Source organism: Salmo salar, chromosome ssa24 (assembly GCF_905237065.1).
Source record: "Salmo salar chromosome ssa24, Ssal_v3.1, whole genome shotgun sequence".
Taxonomy (NCBI): Eukaryota; Metazoa; Chordata; class Actinopteri; order Salmoniformes; family Salmonidae; genus Salmo; species Salmo salar.
In genome coordinates this window covers 44240394-44259946 of record NC_059465.1, presented here as the reverse complement: position 1 = coordinate 44259946, position 19553 = coordinate 44240394, and the positions used below count along the sequence as shown (strand labels likewise).

The 19553-nt window shown below is 48.2% G+C and overlaps 1 protein-coding gene across 2 annotated transcripts in view; it reads left to right on the top strand.

Moving 5' to 3' along the window:
* The first annotated feature begins 18852 nt into the window (after window positions 1-18852).
* The window catches only part of LOC106585948 (phosphatidate cytidylyltransferase 1), an 84063-nt gene continuing 83362 nt past the window's right edge, over window positions 18853-19553 (top strand). Inside the window, exon 1 of one of the 2 annotated variants that reach the window (XM_045707068.1) lies at window positions 18853-19209. In XM_045707068.1, coding sequence (XP_045563024.1) covers window positions 19144-19209 — 66 coding nt within the window. In that variant the 5' untranslated portion in view covers window positions 18853-19143. The remainder of the gene's footprint in view (window positions 19210-19553) is intronic. The other variant, XM_045707067.1, reaches the window with a different exon arrangement.

Below are 19553 nucleotides of genomic sequence, written 5' to 3'. Positions count from 1 at the left end.
TCTACTCACTAGAGTCCCTAGTCCAGTCTACTCACTAGAGTCCTTAGTCCAGCCTACTCACTAGAGTCCCTAGTCCAGTCTACTCACTAGAGTCCCTGGTCCAGTCTACTCACTAGAGTCCTTAGTCCAGTTCTACTCACTAGAGTCTCTAGTCCAGTCTACTCACTAGAGTCCCTAGTCCAGTCTACTCACTAGAGTCCCTAGTCCAGCCTACTCACTAGAGTCCCTAGTCCAGCCTACTCACTAGAGTCCCTAGTCCAGCCTACTCACTAGAGTCCCTAGTCCAGCCTACTCACTAGAGTCCCTAGTCCAGCCTACTCACTAGAGTCCCTAGTCCAGTCTACTCACTAGAGTCCCTAGTCCAGTTCTATTCACTAGAGTCCCTAGTCCAGTCTACTCACTAGAGTCCCTAGTCCAGTCTACTCACTACAGCCCCTAGTCCAGCCTATTCACTAGAGCCCCTAGTCCAGCCTACTCACTAGAGTCCCTAGTCCAGCCTACTCACTAGAGTCCCTAGTCCAGCCTACTCACTAGAGTCCCTAGTCCAGTTCTACTCACTAGAGTCCCTAGTCCAGTCTTCTCACTAGAGTCCCTAGTCCAGTCTACTCACTAGAGTCCCTAGTCCAGCCTACTCACTACAGTCCCTAGTCCAGTCTACTCACTAGAGTCCCTAGTCCAGTCTACTCACTAGAGTCCCTAGTCCAGTTCTACTCACTAGAGTCCCTAGTCCAGCCTACTCACTAGAGTCCCTAGTCCAGTCTACTCACTAGAGTCCCTAGTCCAGTTCTATTCACTAGAGTCCCTAGTCCAGTCTACTCACTAGAGTCCCTAGTCCAGTCTACTCACTACAGCCCCTAGTCCAGCCTACTCACCAGAGCCCCTAGTCCAGCCTACTCACTAGAGTCCCTAGTCCAGCCTACTCACTAGAGTCCCTAGTCCAGCCTACTCACTAGAGTCCCTAGTCCAGTTCTACTCACTAGAGTCCCTAGTCCAGTCTTCTCACTAGAGTCCCTAGTCCAGTCTACTCACTAGAGTCCCTAGTCCAGCCTACTCACTAGAGTCCCTAGTCCAGTCTACTCACTAGAGTCCCTAGTCCAGTTCTACTCACTAGAGTCCCTAGTCCAGTCTACTCACTAGAGTCCCTAGTCCAGTTCTACTCACTAGAGTCCCTAGTCCAGCCTACTCACTAGAGTCCCTAGTCCAGCCTACTCACTAGAGTCCCTAGTCCAGCCTACTCACTAGAGTCCCTAGTCCAGTCTACTCACTAGAGTCCCTAGTCCAGTTCTATTCACTAGAGTCCCTAGTCCAGTCTACTCACTAGAGTCCCTAGTCCAGTCTACTCACTAGAGCCCCTAGTCCAGCCTACTCACTAGAGTCCCTAGTCCAGCCTACTCACTAGAGTCCCTAGTCCAGCCTACTCACTAGAGTCCCTAGTCCAGCCTACTCACTAGAGTCCCTAGTCCAGTTCTACTCACTAGAGTCCCTAGTCCAGCCTACTCACTAGAGTCCCTAGTCCAGCCTACTCACTAGAGTCCCTAGTCCAGTCTACTCACTAGAGTCCCTGGTCCAGTTCTACTCACTAGAGTCCCTGGTCCAGTTCTACTCACTAGAGTCCCTGGTCCAGTCTACTCACTAGAGTCCCTAGTCCAGCCTACTCACTAGAGTCCCTAGTCCAGCCTACTCACTAGAGTCCCTAGTCCAGCCTACTCACTAGAGTCCCTGGTCCAGTCTACTCACTAGAGTCCCTGGTCCAGTCTACTCACTAGAGTCCCTAGTCCAGCCTACTCACTAGAGTCCCTAGTACAGTCTACTCACTAGAGTCCCTAGTCCAGTTCTACTCACTAGAGTCCCTAGTCCAGTCTACTCACTAGAGTCCCTAGTCCAGTTCTATTCACTAGAGTCCCTAGTCCAGTCTACTCACTAGAGTCCCTAGTCCAGTTCTATTCACTAGAGTCCCTAGTACAGTCTACTCACTAGAGTCCCTAGTCCAGTTCTACTCACTAGAGTCCCTAGTCCAGTTCTATTCACTAGAGTCCCTAGTCCAGTCTACTCACTGGAGTCCCTGGTCCAGTCTACTCACTAGAGTCCCTAGTCCAGCCTACTCACTAGAGTCCCTAGTCCAGCCTATTCACTAGAGTCCCTGGTCCAGCCTACTCACTAGAGTCCCTAGTCCAGTCTACTCACTAGAGTCCCTGGTCCAATCTACTCACTAGAGTCCCTAGTCCAGCCTACTCACTAGAGTCCCTAGTACAGTCTACTCACTAGAGTCCCTAGTCCAGTCTACTCACTAGAGTCCCTAGTCCAGTCTACTCACTAGAGTCCCTAGTCCAGCCTACTCACTAGAGTCCCTAGTCCAGACTACTCACTAGAGTTCCTAGTCCAGTCTACTCACTAGAGTCCCTAGTCCAGCCTACTCACTAGAGTCCCTAGTCCAGTTCTACTCACTAGAGTCCCTAGTCCAGCCTACTCACTAGAGTCCCTAGTCCAGCCTACTCACTAGAGTCCCTAGTCCAGTTCTACTCACTAGAGTCCCTAGTCCAGTTCTACTCACTAGAGTCCCTAGTCCAGTTCTACTCACTAGAGTCCCTAGTCCAGTCTACTCACTAGAGTCCCTAGTCCAGTCTACTCACTAGAGTCCCTAGTCCAGTTCTACTCACTAGAGTCCCTAGTCCAGTCTACTCACTAGAGTCTCTAGTCCAGTCTACTCACTAGAGTCCCTAGTCCAGTCTACTCACTAGAGTCCCTAGTCCAGTCTACTCACTAGAGTCTCTAGTCCAGTCTACTCACTAGAGTCCCTAGTCCAGTCTACTCACTAGAGTCCCTAGTCCAGTCTAATCACTAGAGTCCCTAGTCCAGCCTACTCACTAGAGTCCCTAGTCCAGCCTACTCACTAGAGTCCCTAGTCCAGCCTACTCACTACAGCCCCTAGTCCAGCCTACTCACCAGAGCCCCTAGTCCAGCCTACTCACTAGAGTCCCTAGTCCAGCCTACTCACTAGAGTCCCTAGTCCAGTTCTACTCACTAGAGTCCCTAGTCCAGTCTTCTCACTAGAGTCCCTAGTCCAGTCTACTCACTAGAGTCCCTAGTCCAGCCTACTCACTAGAGTCCCTAGTCCAGTCTACTCACTAGAGTCCCTAGTCCAGTTCTACTCACTAGAGTCCCTAGTCCAGTCTACTCACTAGAGTCCCTAGTCCAGTTCTACTCACTAGAGTCCCTAGTCCAGCCTACTCACTAGAGTCCCTAGTCCAGCCTACTCACTAGAGTCCCTAGTCCAGCCTACTCACTAGAGTCCCTAGTCCAGTCTACTCACTAGAGTCCCTAGTCCAGTTCTATTCACTAGAGTCCCTAGTCCAGTCTACTCACTAGAGTCCCTAGTCCAGTCTACTCACTAGAGCCCCTAGTCCAGCCTACTCACTAGAGTCCCTAGTCCAGCCTACTCACTAGAGTCCCTAGTCCAGCCTACTCACTAGAGTCCCTAGTCCAGCCTACTCACTAGAGTCCCTAGTCCAGTTCTACTCACTAGAGTCCCTAGTCCAGCCTACTCACTAGAGTCCCTAGTCCAGCCTACTCACTAGAGTCCCTAGTCCAGTCTACTCACTAGAGTCCCTGGTCCAGTTCTACTCACTAGAGTCCCTGGTCCAGTTCTACTCACTAGAGTCCCTGGTCCAGTCTACTCACTAGAGTCCCTAGTCCAGCCTACTCACTAGAGTCCCTAGTCCAGCCTACTCACTAGAGTCCCTAGTCCAGCCTACTCACTAGAGTCCCTGGTCCAGTCTACTCACTAGAGTCCCTGGTCCAGTCTACTCACTAGAGTCCCTAGTCCAGCCTACTCACTAGAGTCCCTAGTACAGTCTACTCACTAGAGTCCCTAGTCCAGTTCTACTCACTAGAGTCCCTAGTCCAGTCTACTCACTAGAGTCCCTAGTCCAGTTCTATTCACTAGAGTCCCTAGTCCAGTCTACTCACTAGAGTCCCTAGTCCAGTTCTATTCACTAGAGTCCCTAGTACAGTCTACTCACTAGAGTCCCTAGTCCAGTTCTACTCACTAGAGTCCCTAGTCCAGTTCTATTCACTAGAGTCCCTAGTCCAGTCTACTCACTAGAGTCCCTGGTCCAGTCTACTCACTAGAGTCCCTAGTCCAGCCTACTCACTAGAGTCCCTAGTCCAGCCTATTCACTAGAGTCCCTGGTCCAGCCTACTCACTAGAGTCCCTAGTCCAGTCTACTCACTAGAGTCCCTGGTCCAATCTACTCACTAGAGTCCCTAGTCCAGCCTACTCACTAGAGTCCCTAGTACAGTCTACTCACTAGAGTCCCTAGTCCAGTCTACTCACTAGAGTCCCTAGTCCAGTCTACTCACTAGAGTCCCTAGTCCAGCCTACTCACTAGAGTCCCTAGTCCAGTCTACTCACTAGAGTTCCTAGTCCAGTCTACTCACTAGAGTCCCTAGTCCAGCCTACTCACTAGAGTCCCTAGTCCAGTTCTACTCACTAGAGTCCCTAGTCCAGCCTACTCACTAGAGTCCCTAGTCCAGCCTACTCACTAGAGTCCCTAGTCCAGTTCTACTCACTAGAGTCCCTAGTCCAGTTCTACTCACTAGAGTCCCTAGTCCAGTTCTACTCACTAGAGTCCCTAGTCCAGTCTACTCACTAGAGTCCCTAGTCCAGTCTACTCACTAGAGTCCCTAGTCCAGTTCTACTCACTAGAGTCCCTAGTCCAGTCTACTCACTAGAGTCTCTAGTCCAGTCTACTCACTAGAGTCCCTAGTCCAGTCTACTCACTAGAGTCCCTAGTCCAGTCTACTCACTAGAGTCTCTAGTCCAGTCTACTCACTAGAGTCCCTAGTCCAGTCTACTCACTAGAGTCCCTAGTCCAGTCTACTCACTAGAGTCCCTAGTCCAGCCTACTCACTAGAGTCCCTAGTCCAGCCTACTCACTAGAGTCCCTAGTCCAGCCTACTCACTAGAGTCCCTAGTCCAGCCTACTCACTAGAGTCCCTAGTCCAGTCTACTCACTAGAGTCCCTAGTCCAGTTCTATTCACTAGAGTCCCTAGTCCAGTCTACTCACTAGAGTCCCTAGTCCAGTCTACTCACTACAGCCCCTAGTCCAGCCTACTCACTAGAGCCCCTAGTCCAGCCTACTCACTAGAGTCCCTAGTCCAGCCTACTCACTAGAGTCCCTAGTCCAGCCTACTCACTAGAGTCCCTAGTCCAGTTCTACTCACTAGAGTCCCTAGTCCAGTCTTCTCACTAGAGTCCCTAGTCCAGTCTACTCACTAGAGTCCCTAGTCCAGCCTACTCACTACAGTCCCTAGTCCAGTCTACTCACTAGAGTCCCTAGTCCAGTCTACTCACTAGAGTCCCTAGTCCAGTTCTACTCACTAGAGTCCCTAGTCCAGCCTACTCACTAGAGTCCCTAGTCCAGTCTACTCACTAGAGTCCCTAGTCCAGTTCTATTCACTAGAGTCCCTAGTCCAGTCTACTCACTAGAGTCCCTAGTCCAGTCTACTCACTACAGCCCCTAGTCCAGCCTACTCACCAGAGCCCCTAGTCCAGCCTACTCACTAGAGTCCCTAGTCCAGCCTACTCACTAGAGTCCCTAGTCCAGTCTACTCACTAGAGTCCCTAGTCCAGTTCTACTCACTAGAGTCCCTAGTCCAGTCTACTCACTAGAGTCCCTAGTCCAGTTCTACTCACTAGAGTCCCTAGTCCAGCCTACTCACTAGAGTCCCTAGTCCAGCCTACTCACTAGAGTCCCTAGTCCAGCCTACTCACTAGAGTCCCTAGTCCAGTCTACTCACTAGAGTCCCTAGTCCAGTTCTATTCACTAGAGTCCCTAGTCCAGTCTACTCACTAGAGTCCCTAGTCCAGTCTACTCACTAGAGCCCCTAGTCCAGCCTACTCACTAGAGTCCCTAGTCCAGCCTACTCACTAGAGTCCCTAGTCCAGCCTACTCACTAGAGTCCCTAGTCCAGCCTACTCACTAGAGTCTCTAGTCCAGTCTACTCACTAGAGTCCCTAGTCCAGTCTACTCACTAGAGTCCCTAGTCCAGCCTACTCACTAGAGTCCCTAGTCCAGCCTACTCACTAGAGTCCCTAGTCCAGCCTACTCACTAGAGTCCCTAGTCCAGCCTACTCACTAGAGTCCCTAGTCCAGCCTACTCACTAGAGTCCCTAGTCCAGTCTACTCACTAGAGTCCCTAGTCCAGTTCTATTCACTAGAGTCCCTAGTCCAGTCTACTCACTAGAGTCCCTAGTCCAGTCTACTCACTACAGCCCCTAGTCCAGCCTATTCACTAGAGCCCCTAGTCCAGCCTACTCACTAGAGTCCCTAGTCCAGCCTACTCACTAGAGTCCCTAGTCCAGCCTACTCACTAGAGTCCCTAGTCCAGTTCTACTCACTAGAGTCCCTAGTCCAGTCTTCTCACTAGAGTCCCTAGTCCAGTCTACTCACTAGAGTCCCTAGTCCAGCCTACTCACTACAGTCCCTAGTCCAGTCTACTCACTAGAGTCCCTAGTCCAGTCTACTCACTAGAGTCCCTAGTCCAGTTCTACTCACTAGAGTCCCTAGTCCAGCCTACTCACTAGAGTCCCTAGTCCAGTCTACTCACTAGAGTCCCTAGTCCAGTTCTATTCACTAGAGTCCCTAGTCCAGTCTACTCACTAGAGTCCCTAGTCCAGTCTACTCACTACAGCCCCTAGTCCAGCCTACTCACCAGAGCCCCTAGTCCAGCCTACTCACTAGAGTCCCTAGTCCAGCCTACTCACTAGAGTCCCTAGTCCAGCCTACTCACTAGAGTCCCTAGTCCAGTTCTACTCACTAGAGTCCCTAGTCCAGTCTTCTCACTAGAGTCCCTAGTCCAGTCTACTCACTAGAGTCCCTAGTCCAGCCTACTCACTAGAGTCCCTAGTCCAGTCTACTCACTAGAGTCCCTAGTCCAGTTCTACTCACTAGAGTCCCTAGTCCAGTCTACTCACTAGAGTCCCTAGTCCAGTTCTACTCACTAGAGTCCCTAGTCCAGCCTACTCACTAGAGTCCCTAGTCCAGCCTACTCACTAGAGTCCCTAGTCCAGCCTACTCACTAGAGTCCCTAGTCCAGTCTACTCACTAGAGTCCCTAGTCCAGTTCTATTCACTAGAGTCCCTAGTCCAGTCTACTCACTAGAGTCCCTAGTCCAGTCTACTCACTAGAGCCCCTAGTCCAGCCTACTCACTAGAGTCCCTAGTCCAGCCTACTCACTAGAGTCCCTAGTCCAGCCTACTCACTAGAGTCCCTAGTCCAGCCTACTCACTAGAGTCCCTAGTCCAGTTCTACTCACTAGAGTCCCTAGTCCAGCCTACTCACTAGAGTCCCTAGTCCAGCCTACTCACTAGAGTCCCTAGTCCAGTCTACTCACTAGAGTCCCTGGTCCAGTTCTACTCACTAGAGTCCCTGGTCCAGTTCTACTCACTAGAGTCCCTGGTCCAGTCTACTCACTAGAGTCCCTAGTCCAGCCTACTCACTAGAGTCCCTAGTCCAGCCTACTCACTAGAGTCCCTAGTCCAGCCTACTCACTAGAGTCCCTGGTCCAGTCTACTCACTAGAGTCCCTGGTCCAGTCTACTCACTAGAGTCCCTAGTCCAGCCTACTCACTAGAGTCCCTAGTACAGTCTACTCACTAGAGTCCCTAGTCCAGTTCTACTCACTAGAGTCCCTAGTCCAGTCTACTCACTAGAGTCCCTAGTCCAGTTCTATTCACTAGAGTCCCTAGTCCAGTCTACTCACTAGAGTCCCTAGTCCAGTTCTATTCACTAGAGTCCCTAGTACAGTCTACTCACTAGAGTCCCTAGTCCAGTTCTACTCACTAGAGTCCCTAGTCCAGTTCTATTCACTAGAGTCCCTAGTCCAGTCTACTCACTAGAGTCCCTGGTCCAGTCTACTCACTAGAGTCCCTAGTCCAGCCTACTCACTAGAGTCCCTAGTCCAGCCTATTCACTAGAGTCCCTGGTCCAGCCTACTCACTAGAGTCCCTAGTCCAGTCTACTCACTAGAGTCCCTGGTCCAATCTACTCACTAGAGTCCCTAGTCCAGCCTACTCACTAGAGTCCCTAGTACAGTCTACTCACTAGAGTCCCTAGTCCAGTCTACTCACTAGAGTCCCTAGTCCAGTCTACTCACTAGAGTCCCTAGTCCAGCCTACTCACTAGAGTCCCTAGTCCAGACTACTCACTAGAGTTCCTAGTCCAGTCTACTCACTAGAGTCCCTAGTCCAGCCTACTCACTAGAGTCCCTAGTCCAGTTCTACTCACTAGAGTCCCTAGTCCAGCCTACTCACTAGAGTCCCTAGTCCAGACTACTCACTAGAGTCCCTAGTCCAGTTCTACTCACTAGAGTCCCTAGTCCAGTTCTACTCACTAGAGTCCCTAGTCCAGTTCTACTCACTAGAGTCCCTAGTCCAGTCTACTCACTAGAGTCCCTAGTCCAGTCTACTCACTAGAGTCCCTAGTCCAGTTCTACTCACTAGAGTCCCTAGTCCAGTCTACTCACTAGAGTCTCTAGTCCAGTCTACTCACTAGAGTCCCTAGTCCAGTCTACTCACTAGAGTCCCTAGTCCAGTCTACTCACTAGAGTCTCTAGTCCAGTCTACTCACTAGAGTCCCTAGTCCAGTCTACTCACTAGAGTCCCTAGTCCAGTCTAATCACTAGAGTCCCTAGTCCAGCCTACTCACTAGAGTCCCTAGTCCAGCCTACTCACTAGAGTCCCTAGTCCAGCCTACTCACTACAGCCCCTAGTCCAGCCTACTCACCAGAGCCCCTAGTCCAGCCTACTCACTAGAGTCCCTAGTCCAGCCTACTCACTAGAGTCCCTAGTCCAGCCTACTCACTAGAGTCCCTAGTCCAGTTCTACTCACTAGAGTCCCTAGTCCAGTCTTCTCACTAGAGTCCCTAGTCCAGTCTACTCACTAGAGTCCCTAGTCCAGCCTACTCACTAGAGTCCCTAGTCCAGTCTACTCACTAGAGTCCCTAGTCCAGTTCTACTCACTAGAGTCCCTAGTCCAGTCTACTCACTAGAGTCCCTAGTCCAGTTCTACTCACTAGAGTCCCTAGTCCAGCCTACTCACTAGAGTCCCTAGTCCAGCCTACTCACTAGAGTCCCTAGTCCAGCCTACTCACTAGAGTCCCTAGTCCAGTCTACTCACTAGAGTCCCTAGTCCAGTTCTATTCACTAGAGTCCCTAGTCCAGTCTACTCACTAGAGTCCCTAGTCCAGTCTACTCACTAGAGCCCCTAGTCCAGCCTACTCACTAGAGTCCCTAGTCCAGCCTACTCACTAGAGTCCCTAGTCCAGCCTACTCACTAGAGTCCCTAGTCCAGCCTACTCACTAGAGTCCCTAGTCCAGTTCTACTCACTAGAGTCCCTAGTCCAGCCTACTCACTAGAGTCCCTAGTCCAGCCTACTCACTAGAGTCCCTAGTCCAGTCTACTCACTAGAGTCCCTGGTCCAGTTCTACTCACTAGAGTCCCTGGTCCAGTTCTACTCACTAGAGTCCCTGGTCCAGTCTACTCACTAGAGTCCCTAGTCCAGCCTACTCACTAGAGTCCCTAGTCCAGCCTACTCACTAGAGTCCCTAGTCCAGCCTACTCACTAGAGTCCCTGGTCCAGTCTACTCACTAGAGTCCCTGGTCCAGTCTACTCACTAGAGTCCCTAGTCCAGCCTACTCACTAGAGTCCCTAGTACAGTCTACTCACTAGAGTCCCTAGTCCAGTTCTACTCACTAGAGTCCCTAGTCCAGTCTACTCACTAGAGTCCCTAGTCCAGTTCTATTCACTAGAGTCCCTAGTCCAGTCTACTCACTAGAGTCCCTAGTCCAGTTCTATTCACTAGAGTCCCTAGTACAGTCTACTCACTAGAGTCCCTAGTCCAGTTCTACTCACTAGAGTCCCTAGTCCAGTTCTATTCACTAGAGTCCCTAGTCCAGTCTACTCACTAGAGTCCCTGGTCCAGTCTACTCACTAGAGTCCCTAGTCCAGCCTACTCACTAGAGTCCCTAGTCCAGCCTATTCACTAGAGTCCCTGGTCCAGCCTACTCACTAGAGTCCCTAGTCCAGTCTACTCACTAGAGTCCCTGGTCCAATCTACTCACTAGAGTCCCTAGTCCAGCCTACTCACTAGAGTCCCTAGTACAGTCTACTCACTAGAGTCCCTAGTCCAGTCTACTCACTAGAGTCCCTAGTCCAGTCTACTCACTAGAGTCCCTAGTCCAGCCTACTCACTAGAGTCCCTAGTCCAGTCTACTCACTAGAGTTCCTAGTCCAGTCTACTCACTAGAGTCCCTAGTCCAGCCTACTCACTAGAGTCCCTAGTCCAGTTCTACTCACTAGAGTCCCTAGTCCAGCCTACTCACTAGAGTCCCTAGTCCAGCCTACTCACTAGAGTCCCTAGTCCAGTTCTACTCACTAGAGTCCCTAGTCCAGTTCTACTCACTAGAGTCCCTAGTCCAGTTCTACTCACTAGAGTCCCTAGTCCAGTCTACTCACTAGAGTCCCTAGTCCAGTCTACTCACTAGAGTCCCTAGTCCAGTTCTACTCACTAGAGTCCCTAGTCCAGTCTACTCACTAGAGTCTCTAGTCCAGTCTACTCACTAGAGTCCCTAGTCCAGTCTACTCACTAGAGTCCCTAGTCCAGTCTACTCACTAGAGTCTCTAGTCCAGTCTACTCACTAGAGTCCCTAGTCCAGTCTACTCACTAGAGTCCCTAGTCCAGTCTAATCACTAGAGTCCCTAGTCCAGCCTACTCACTAGAGTCCCTAGTCCAGCCTACTCACTAGAGTCCCTAGTCCAGCCTACTCACTAGAGTCCCTAGTCCAGTCTACTCACTAGAGTCCCTAGTCCAGTTCTATTCACTAGAGTCCCTAGTCCAGTCTACTCACTAGAGTCCCTAGTCCAGTCTACTCACTACAGCCCCTAGTCCAGCCTACTCACTAGAGCCCCTAGTCCAGCCTACTCACTAGAGTCCCTAGTCCAGCCTACTCACTAGAGTCCCTAGTCCAGCCTACTCACTAGAGTCCCTAGTCCAGTTCTACTCACTAGAGTCCCTAGTCCAGTCTTCTCACTAGAGTCCCTAGTCCAGTCTACTCACTAGAGTCCCTAGTCCAGCCTACTCACTACAGTCCCTAGTCCAGTCTACTCACTAGAGTCCCTAGTCCAGTCTACTCACTAGAGTCCCTAGTCCAGTTCTACTCACTAGAGTCCCTAGTCCAGCCTACTCACTAGAGTCCCTAGTCCAGTCTACTCACTAGAGTCCCTAGTCCAGTTCTATTCACTAGAGTCCCTAGTCCAGTCTACTCACTAGAGTCCCTAGTCCAGTCTACTCACTACAGCCCCTAGTCCAGCCTACTCACCAGAGCCCCTAGTCCAGCCTACTCACTAGAGTCCCTAGTCCAGCCTACTCACTAGAGTCCCTAGTCCAGTCTACTCACTAGAGTCCCTAGTCCAGTTCTACTCACTAGAGTCCCTAGTCCAGTCTACTCACTAGAGTCCCTAGTCCAGTTCTACTCACTAGAGTCCCTAGTCCAGCCTACTCACTAGAGTCCCTAGTCCAGCCTACTCACTAGAGTCCCTAGTCCAGCCTACTCACTAGAGTCCCTAGTCCAGTCTACTCACTAGAGTCCCTAGTCCAGTTCTATTCACTAGAGTCCCTAGTCCAGTCTACTCACTAGAGTCCCTAGTCCAGTCTACTCACTAGAGCCCCTAGTCCAGCCTACTCACTAGAGTCCCTAGTCCAGCCTACTCACTAGAGTCCCTAGTCCAGCCTACTCACTAGAGTCCCTAGTCCAGCCTACTCACTAGAGTCCCTAGTCCAGTTCTACTCACTAGAGTCCCTAGTCCAGCCTACTCACTAGAGTCCCTAGTCCAGCCTACTCACTAGAGTCCCTAGTCCAGTCTACTCACTAGAGTCCCTGGTCCAGTTCTACTCACTAGAGTCCCTGGTCCAGTTCTACTCACTAGAGTCCCTGGTCCAGTCTACTCACTAGAGTCCCTAGTCCAGCCTACTCACTAGAGTCCCTAGTCCAGCCTACTCACTAGAGTCCCTAGTCCAGCCTACTCACTAGAGTCCCTGGTCCAGTCTACTCACTAGAGTCCCTGGTCCAGTCTACTCACTAGAGTCCCTAGTCCAGCCTACTCACTAGAGTCCCTAGTACAGTCTACTCACTAGAGTCCCTAGTCCAGTTCTACTCACTAGAGTCCCTAGTCCAGTCTACTCACTAGAGTCCCTAGTCCAGTTCTATTCACTAGAGTCCCTAGTCCAGTCTACTCACTAGAGTCCCTAGTCCAGTTCTATTCACTAGAGTCCCTAGTACAGTCTACTCACTAGAGTCCCTAGTCCAGTTCTACTCACTAGAGTCCCTAGTCCAGTCTACTCACTAGAGTCCCTAGTCCAGTTCTATTCACTAGAGTCCCTAGTCCAGTCTACTCACTAGAGTCCCTGGTCCAGTCTACTCACTAGAGTCCCTAGTCCAGCCTACTCACTAGAGTCCCTAGTCCAGCCTATTCACTAGAGTCCCTGGTCCAGCCTACTCACTAGAGTCCCTAGTCCAGTCTACTCACTAGAGTCCCTGGTCCAATCTACTCACTAGAGTCCCTAGTCCAGCCTACTCACTAGAGTCCCTAGTACAGTCTACTCACTAGAGTCCCTAGTCCAGTCTACTCACTAGAGTCCCTAGTCCAGTCTACTCACTAGAGTCCCTAGTCCAGCCTACTCACTAGAGTCCCTAGTCCAGTCTACTCACTAGAGTTCCTAGTCCAGTCTACTCACTAGAGTCCCTAGTCCAGCCTACTCACTAGAGTCCCTAGTCCAGTTCTATTCACTAGAGTCCCTACTCCAGTCTACTCACTAGAGTCCCTAGTCCAGTTCTATTCACTAGAGTCCCTAGTACAGTCTACTCACTAGAGTCCCTAGTCCAGTTCTACTCACTAGAGTCCCTAGTCCAGTCTACTCACTAGAGTCCCTAGTCCAGTTCTATTCACTAGAGTCCCTAGTCCAGTCTACTCACTAGAGTCCCTGGTCCAGTCTACTCACTAGAGTCCCTAGTCCAGCCTACTCACTAGAGTCCCTAGTCCAGCCTATTCACTAGAGTCCCTGGTCCAGCCTACTCACTAGAGTCCCTAGTCCAGTCTACTCACTAGAGTCCCTGGTCCAATCTACTCACTAGAGTCCCTAGTCCAGCCTACTCACTAGAGTCCCTAGTACAGTCTACTCACTAGAGTCCCTAGTCCAGTCTACTCACTAGAGTCCCTAGTCCAGTCTACTCACTAGAGTCCCTAGTCCAGCCTACTCACTAGAGTCTCTAGTCCAGTCTACTCACTAGAGTTCCTAGTCCAGTCTACTCACTAGAGTCCCTAGTCCAGCCTACTCACTAGAGTCCCTAGTCCAGTTCTACTCACTAGAGTCCCTAGTCCAGCCTACTCACTAGAGTCCCTAGTCCAGCCTACTCACTAGAGTCCCTAGTCCAGTTCTACTCACTAGAGTCCCTAGTCCAGTTCTACTCACTAGAGTCCCTAGTCCAGTTCTACTCACTAGAGTCCCTAGTCCAGTCTACTCACTAGAGTCCCTAGTCCAGTCTACTCACTAGAGTCCCTAGTCCAGTTCTACTCACTAGAGTCCCTAGTCCAGTCTACTCACTAGAGTCTCTAGTCCAGTCTACTCACTAGAGTCCCTAGTCCAGTCTACTCACTAGAGTCCCTAGTCCAGTCTACTCACTAGAGTCTCTAGTCCAGTCTACTCACTAGAGTCCCTAGTCCAGTCTACTCACTAGAGTCCCTAGTCCAGTCTAATCACTAGAGTCCCTAGTCCAGTTCTACTCACTAGAGTCTCTAGTCCAGTCTACTCACTAGAGTCCCTAGTCCAGTCTACTCACTAGAGTCTCTAGTCCAGTCTACTCACTAGAGTCCCTAGTCCAGTCTAATCACTAGAGTCCCTAGTCCAGTCTAATCACTAGAGTCCCTAGTCCAGTCTAATCACTAGAGTCCCTAGTCCAGTCTAATCACTAGAGTCCCTAGTCCAGTCTAATCACTAGAGTCCCTAGTCCAGTTCTACTCACTAGAGTCCCTAGTCCAGTCTACTCACTAGAGTCCCTAGTCCAGTCTACTCACTAGAGTCCCTAGTCCAGCCTACTCACTAGAGTCCCTAGTCCAGTCTACTCACTAGAGTCCCTAGTCCAGTCTACTCACTCTAGTCCCTAGTCCAGTCTACTCACTAGAGTCCCTAGTCCAGCCTACTCACTAGAGTCCCTAGTCCAGTCTACTCACTAGAGTCCCTAGTCCAGTCTACTCACTAGAGTCCCTAGTCCAGTTCTACTCACTAGAGTCCCTAGAATACAAAACATGAGTTTGAACAAAAAAACAAGGTCATAGGAAGTGTTGCAGGACTTTTACTGCGGTCAAGCAGCTGAAATCGGTACGCCTGGACACTAGCAGCCCCCTGCACCTCTCTGATTCAGAGGGTTAAATGCGGAAGACACACTTCAGTTGAACGCATTCCGTTATACAACTGACTAGGTATCCCCCCTTTCCCCTTTTATACAGAAGCAAATATTGCACTGTACAGGCAAAACTATCCATTTTGTGTCTAATTTCAGTGGTTTAAGAGTCCCGCAATAAAAGCTCCAATGCTAATATTTGTGAACTCTTGTTAAAGGCATTGGTTTAATATTTATATTTTGAGAACATACTGACACCAATCACATTGAGAACAGTGATTGGTGTCAGTATGTGTTACACCTGTACTGGCTTGTCATCTCATTAGTCAGTATGTTACACCTGTACTGGCTTGTCATCTCATTAGTCAGTATGTGTTACACCTGTACTGGCTTGTCATCTCATTAGTCAGTATGTTACACCTGTACTGGCTTGTCATCTCATTAGTCAGTATGTGTTACACCTGTACTGGCTTGTCATCTCATTAGTCAGTATGTTACACCTGTACTGGCTTGTCACCTCATTAGTCAGTATGTGTTACACCTGTACTGGCTTGTCATCTCATTAGTCAGTATGTTACACCTGTACTGGCTTGTCATCTCATTAGTCAGTATGTGTTACACCTGTACTGGCTTGTCATCTCATTAGTCAGTATGTGTTACACCTGTACTGGCTTGTCATCTCATTAGTCAGTATGTGTTACACCTGTACTGGCTTGTCATTTTATTAGTCAGTATGTTACACCTGTACTGGCTTGTCATCTCATTAGTCAGTATGTGTTACACTTGTACTGGCTTGTCATCTCATTAGTCAGTATGTTACACCTGTACTGGCTTGTCATCTCATTAGTCAGTATGTGTTACACCTGTACTGGCTTGTCATCTCATTAGTCAGTATGTTACACCTGTACTGGCTTGTCACCTCATTAGTCAGTATGTTACACCTGTACTGGCTTGTCATCTCATTAGTCAGTATGTTACACCTGTACTGGCTTGTCACCTCATTAGTCAGTATGTTACACCTGTACTGGCTTGTCATCTCATTAGTCAATATGTTACACCTGTACTGGCTTGTCATCTCATTAGTCAGTATGTGTTACACCTGTACTGGCTTGTCATCTCATTAGTCAGTATGTGTTACACCTGTACTGGCTTGTCACCTCATTAGTCAGTATGTGTTACACCTGTACTGGCTTGTCATCTCATTAGTCAGTATGTGTTACACCTGTACTGGCTTGTCATCTCATTAGTCAGTATGTGTTACACCTGTACTGGCTTGTCATCTCATTAGTCAGTATGTGTTACACCTGTACTGGCTTGTCACCTCATTAGTCAGTATGTGTTACACCTGTACTGGCTTGTCACCTCATTAGTCAGTATGTGTTACACCTGTACTGGCTTGTCACCTCATTAGTCAGTATGTGTTACACCTGTACTGGCTTGTCACCTCATTAGTCAGTGTGTTACACCTGTACTGGCTTGTCATCTCATTAGTCAGTATGTGTTACACCTGTACTGGCTTGTCACCTCATTAGTCAGTATGTGTTACACCTGTACTGGCTTGTCACCTCATTAGTCAGTATGTTACACCTATACTGGCTTGTCATCTCATTAGTCAGTATGTGTTACACCTGTACTGGCTTGTCACCTCATTAGTCAGTATGTTACACCTGTACTGGCTTGTCACCTCATTAGTCAGTATGTGTTACACCTGTGCTGGCGTGTCATCTCATTAGTCAGTATGTGTTACACCTGTACTGGCTTGTCACCTCATTAGTCAGTATGTGTTACACCTGTACAGGTGATATTTAACAGCTTCTGTCCCAGTGCTCCATTTGGCATGAGAGATGTTGGAAGTGCTTGTCTGTGGTTTAGTGCCTCTTTGAGTGTGATAAGAAACAAACCCCTTTGTTTTTCAACACAAGCTTTTAACTCCATTTTATAATTTGGTTTTTACTTTGGTTTTCCTTTTCTACAAAAATTTTTCCTGCAGGCTGTCACTGAGTCCGAGATGCTAAAGAAGCTCCTTAAACTTGACACCCAAAAAAACCCATCTGTGTGAGATGGTTCAGACCCTTTCTTCTTTAAAGTTGCTGCCTCTATCATCGCCAAGCCTTTCTCTGGCCGTTTTTAATCCGTTTCTCTCTGGGGAGGTTCCCATTGCTTAGGATGACAGCTACGTTTCTGCTTTTATTTAAAGGGAGAGATATAGGTGATCCTAACTCTATTTCTATTTTGTCCTGCTTATCAAAAGCGTTTGGAGAAACTTGTCAATAATCAACTTACTGGATTTCTTGATGTCTATAGTATTTTCTCTGGTTTGCAATCTGGTTTCCGCTCAGGTTATGGATGTGTCACTGCAACCTTAAAGGTCCTCAATGATGTCACAATTGCCCTTGATTCTAAGCAATGTTGTGCTGCTATTTTTATTGACTTTGCCAAAGCTTTTGATACGGTAGACCATTCCATTCTCAAAGAGTGCAGTGTATAAAGTCAGAACATCTGCTGTCTCAGCCACTTCCTGTCACCAAGGGAGTACCCCAAGTCTCGATCCTAGGCCCCACGCTCTTCTCAATTTACATCAACAACATATCTCAGGCAGTAGGAGGCTCTGTCATCCATTTACATGCAGATGATAGTCTTATACTCAGCTGGCCCCTTCCCGGATGTTGTGTTAAACGCTCTACAACAAAGCTTTCTTAGTGTCCAACAAGCTTTCTCTGCCCTTACCCTTGTTCTGAACACCTCCAAAACAAAGGACATGTGGTTTGGTAAGGAATGCCCCTCTCCCCACATGTCTGATTACTTCCTCTGAGGGTTTTGGTATTTTCGGTATTTTATTAGGATCCCCATTAGCTGTTGCAAAAGCAGCAGCTACTCTTCCTGGGGTTCCACACAAAACATGAAACATAATACAGAATGACATATTACAGAACATCAATAGACAAGAACAGCTCAAGGACAGAATTACATACATTTTTAAAAAGGCACACGTAGCCTACATATCAATGTATACACACAAACTATCTAGGTCCAATAGGGGAGAGGCGTTGTGGCGTGAGGTGTTGCTTTATCTGTTTTTTGAAACAGGTTTGCTGTTTATTTCAGCAATATGAGATGGAAGGAAGTTCCATGCAATAAGGGCTCTATATAATACTGTACGCTTTCTTGAATTTGTTCTGGATTTGGGGACTGTGAAAAGACCCCTGGTGGCAAATCTGGTGGGATAAGTGTGTGTGTCAGAGCTGTGTGTAAGTTGACTATGCAAACAATTTGGGATTTTCAATACATTTAGGTTTCTTACAAAAAAGAAGTGATGTAGTCAGTCTCTCCTCAACTCTTAGCCAAGAGAGACTGGCATGCATAGTATTTATATCAGCCCTCTGATTACAGTGAAGAGCAAAACGTGCCGCTCTGTTCTGGGCCAGCTGCAGCTTAACTAGGTCTATCCTTGCAGCACTGGACCACACGACTGGACAATAATCAAGATTAGACTAAACTAGAGCCTGCAGAACTTGCTTTTTGGAGTGTGGTGTCAAAAGAGCAGAGCATCTCTTTATTACGGCTAGACCTCTCCCCATTTTTACAACCATTGAATCTATCTGTTTTGACCATGACAGTTTACAATCTAAGGTAACGCCAAGTAATTTAGTCTCCTCAACTTGTTCAACAGCCACACCATTCATTATCAGATTCAGCTGAGGTCTAGAACTTAGGGAAATATTTGTACCAAATCCAATGCTCTTAGTTTTACAGATGTTCAGAACCAGTTTATTACTGGCCACCCATTCCAAAATAGACTGCAACTCTTTGTTAAGGGTTTCAGTGACTTCATTAGCTGTGGTTGCTGATGGGTATATGGTTGAATCACCAGCATACATGGACACACATGCTTTGTTTAATGCCCATAGCAGGTCATTGGTAAAAAATAGAAAAGAGTAGAGGGCCTAGAGAGCTGCCCTGCGGTACACCACACATAACATGTTTGACATTAGAGAAGCTTCCATTAAAGAAAACCCTTTGAGTTCTAATAGATTGATAGCTCTGAATCCACGATATGGCAGAGGTTGAAAAGCCATAACACTAGCTATGACTCTAGTATTTGTATAAACTCTATATTGGTAAGGCTATCCAGTGCATGCAAGTATGCCCCCAATGCAATTCTGAAATCTATACATCCAAAGTGCGATTTAAACGGAGTTATACTTTTTTTTTTGTCAAATTAACTAACTATTGTCTTTTGTTTCATTTATATAAAAACATTCCAGCCTTATTTGGTATTATCTAGTCGAAATATGGCATGATTCCACTATTAGTTTCCTTTTACATCACTTTCAAATGGTGGAGGGAGGAACGGGGGACATTTATTTTGAAGGCGAACAGCAAATTCCACTATTGTGGGTTTTAGTCCTCAGTGTCTAGCTTCACCATAGGTTCAGACACCTGAGATGGCGAACGGGAACGGTGGTGATAAACAAATGCAAGAACGCATTCGGTTGAGAGTAGTAGACGGGAGGGTGCGTACTGTTGTTGTGAATGTTCTGTCGAAAAAAATAACAGCACATGTGCAGCAGAATCGGTAACCGAAGATCTTCATAACCGGATTACGAGAGTTGACTTCAATTGGAAGCTCGTCGTCAGTCGTCTTCAGACTCGTTTTATGTGTCGTGAGTGAAATAAGGAAAACATGACGGAGCTAAGAAAGAGAGGAAGAGGAGGAGGAGGAGGGGATCCTGACAGCCTTAGTGACAAGGTGAGAAACTTTAAACTAAGAAAACATATATTTTTTAAATCTCTTTCGTGCTGAAATTGGGGCTAGGGAGTTGTAGCTAGCTAATCTCCTTCCTCGCTAATTAGCTTAGTTAGCTAGGTAGATCATGTTCATGTTAACTCGCTAGCGGGATAACTATGTGAATGTTACCTTACCAAATCGGCACTTATTGAATTACTACTGTAAAACCCTCTAAAAAAAAGGTTTTTTTAGCGAGTAATGACTTATTTAGTTAAAACGAATAATGATTTGCTAGCTAACATGCTATCGAGCTACTGGCTAACATGTCAAACCAGCTGACTCAGTGCTGTAGCTAGTGACCCCAT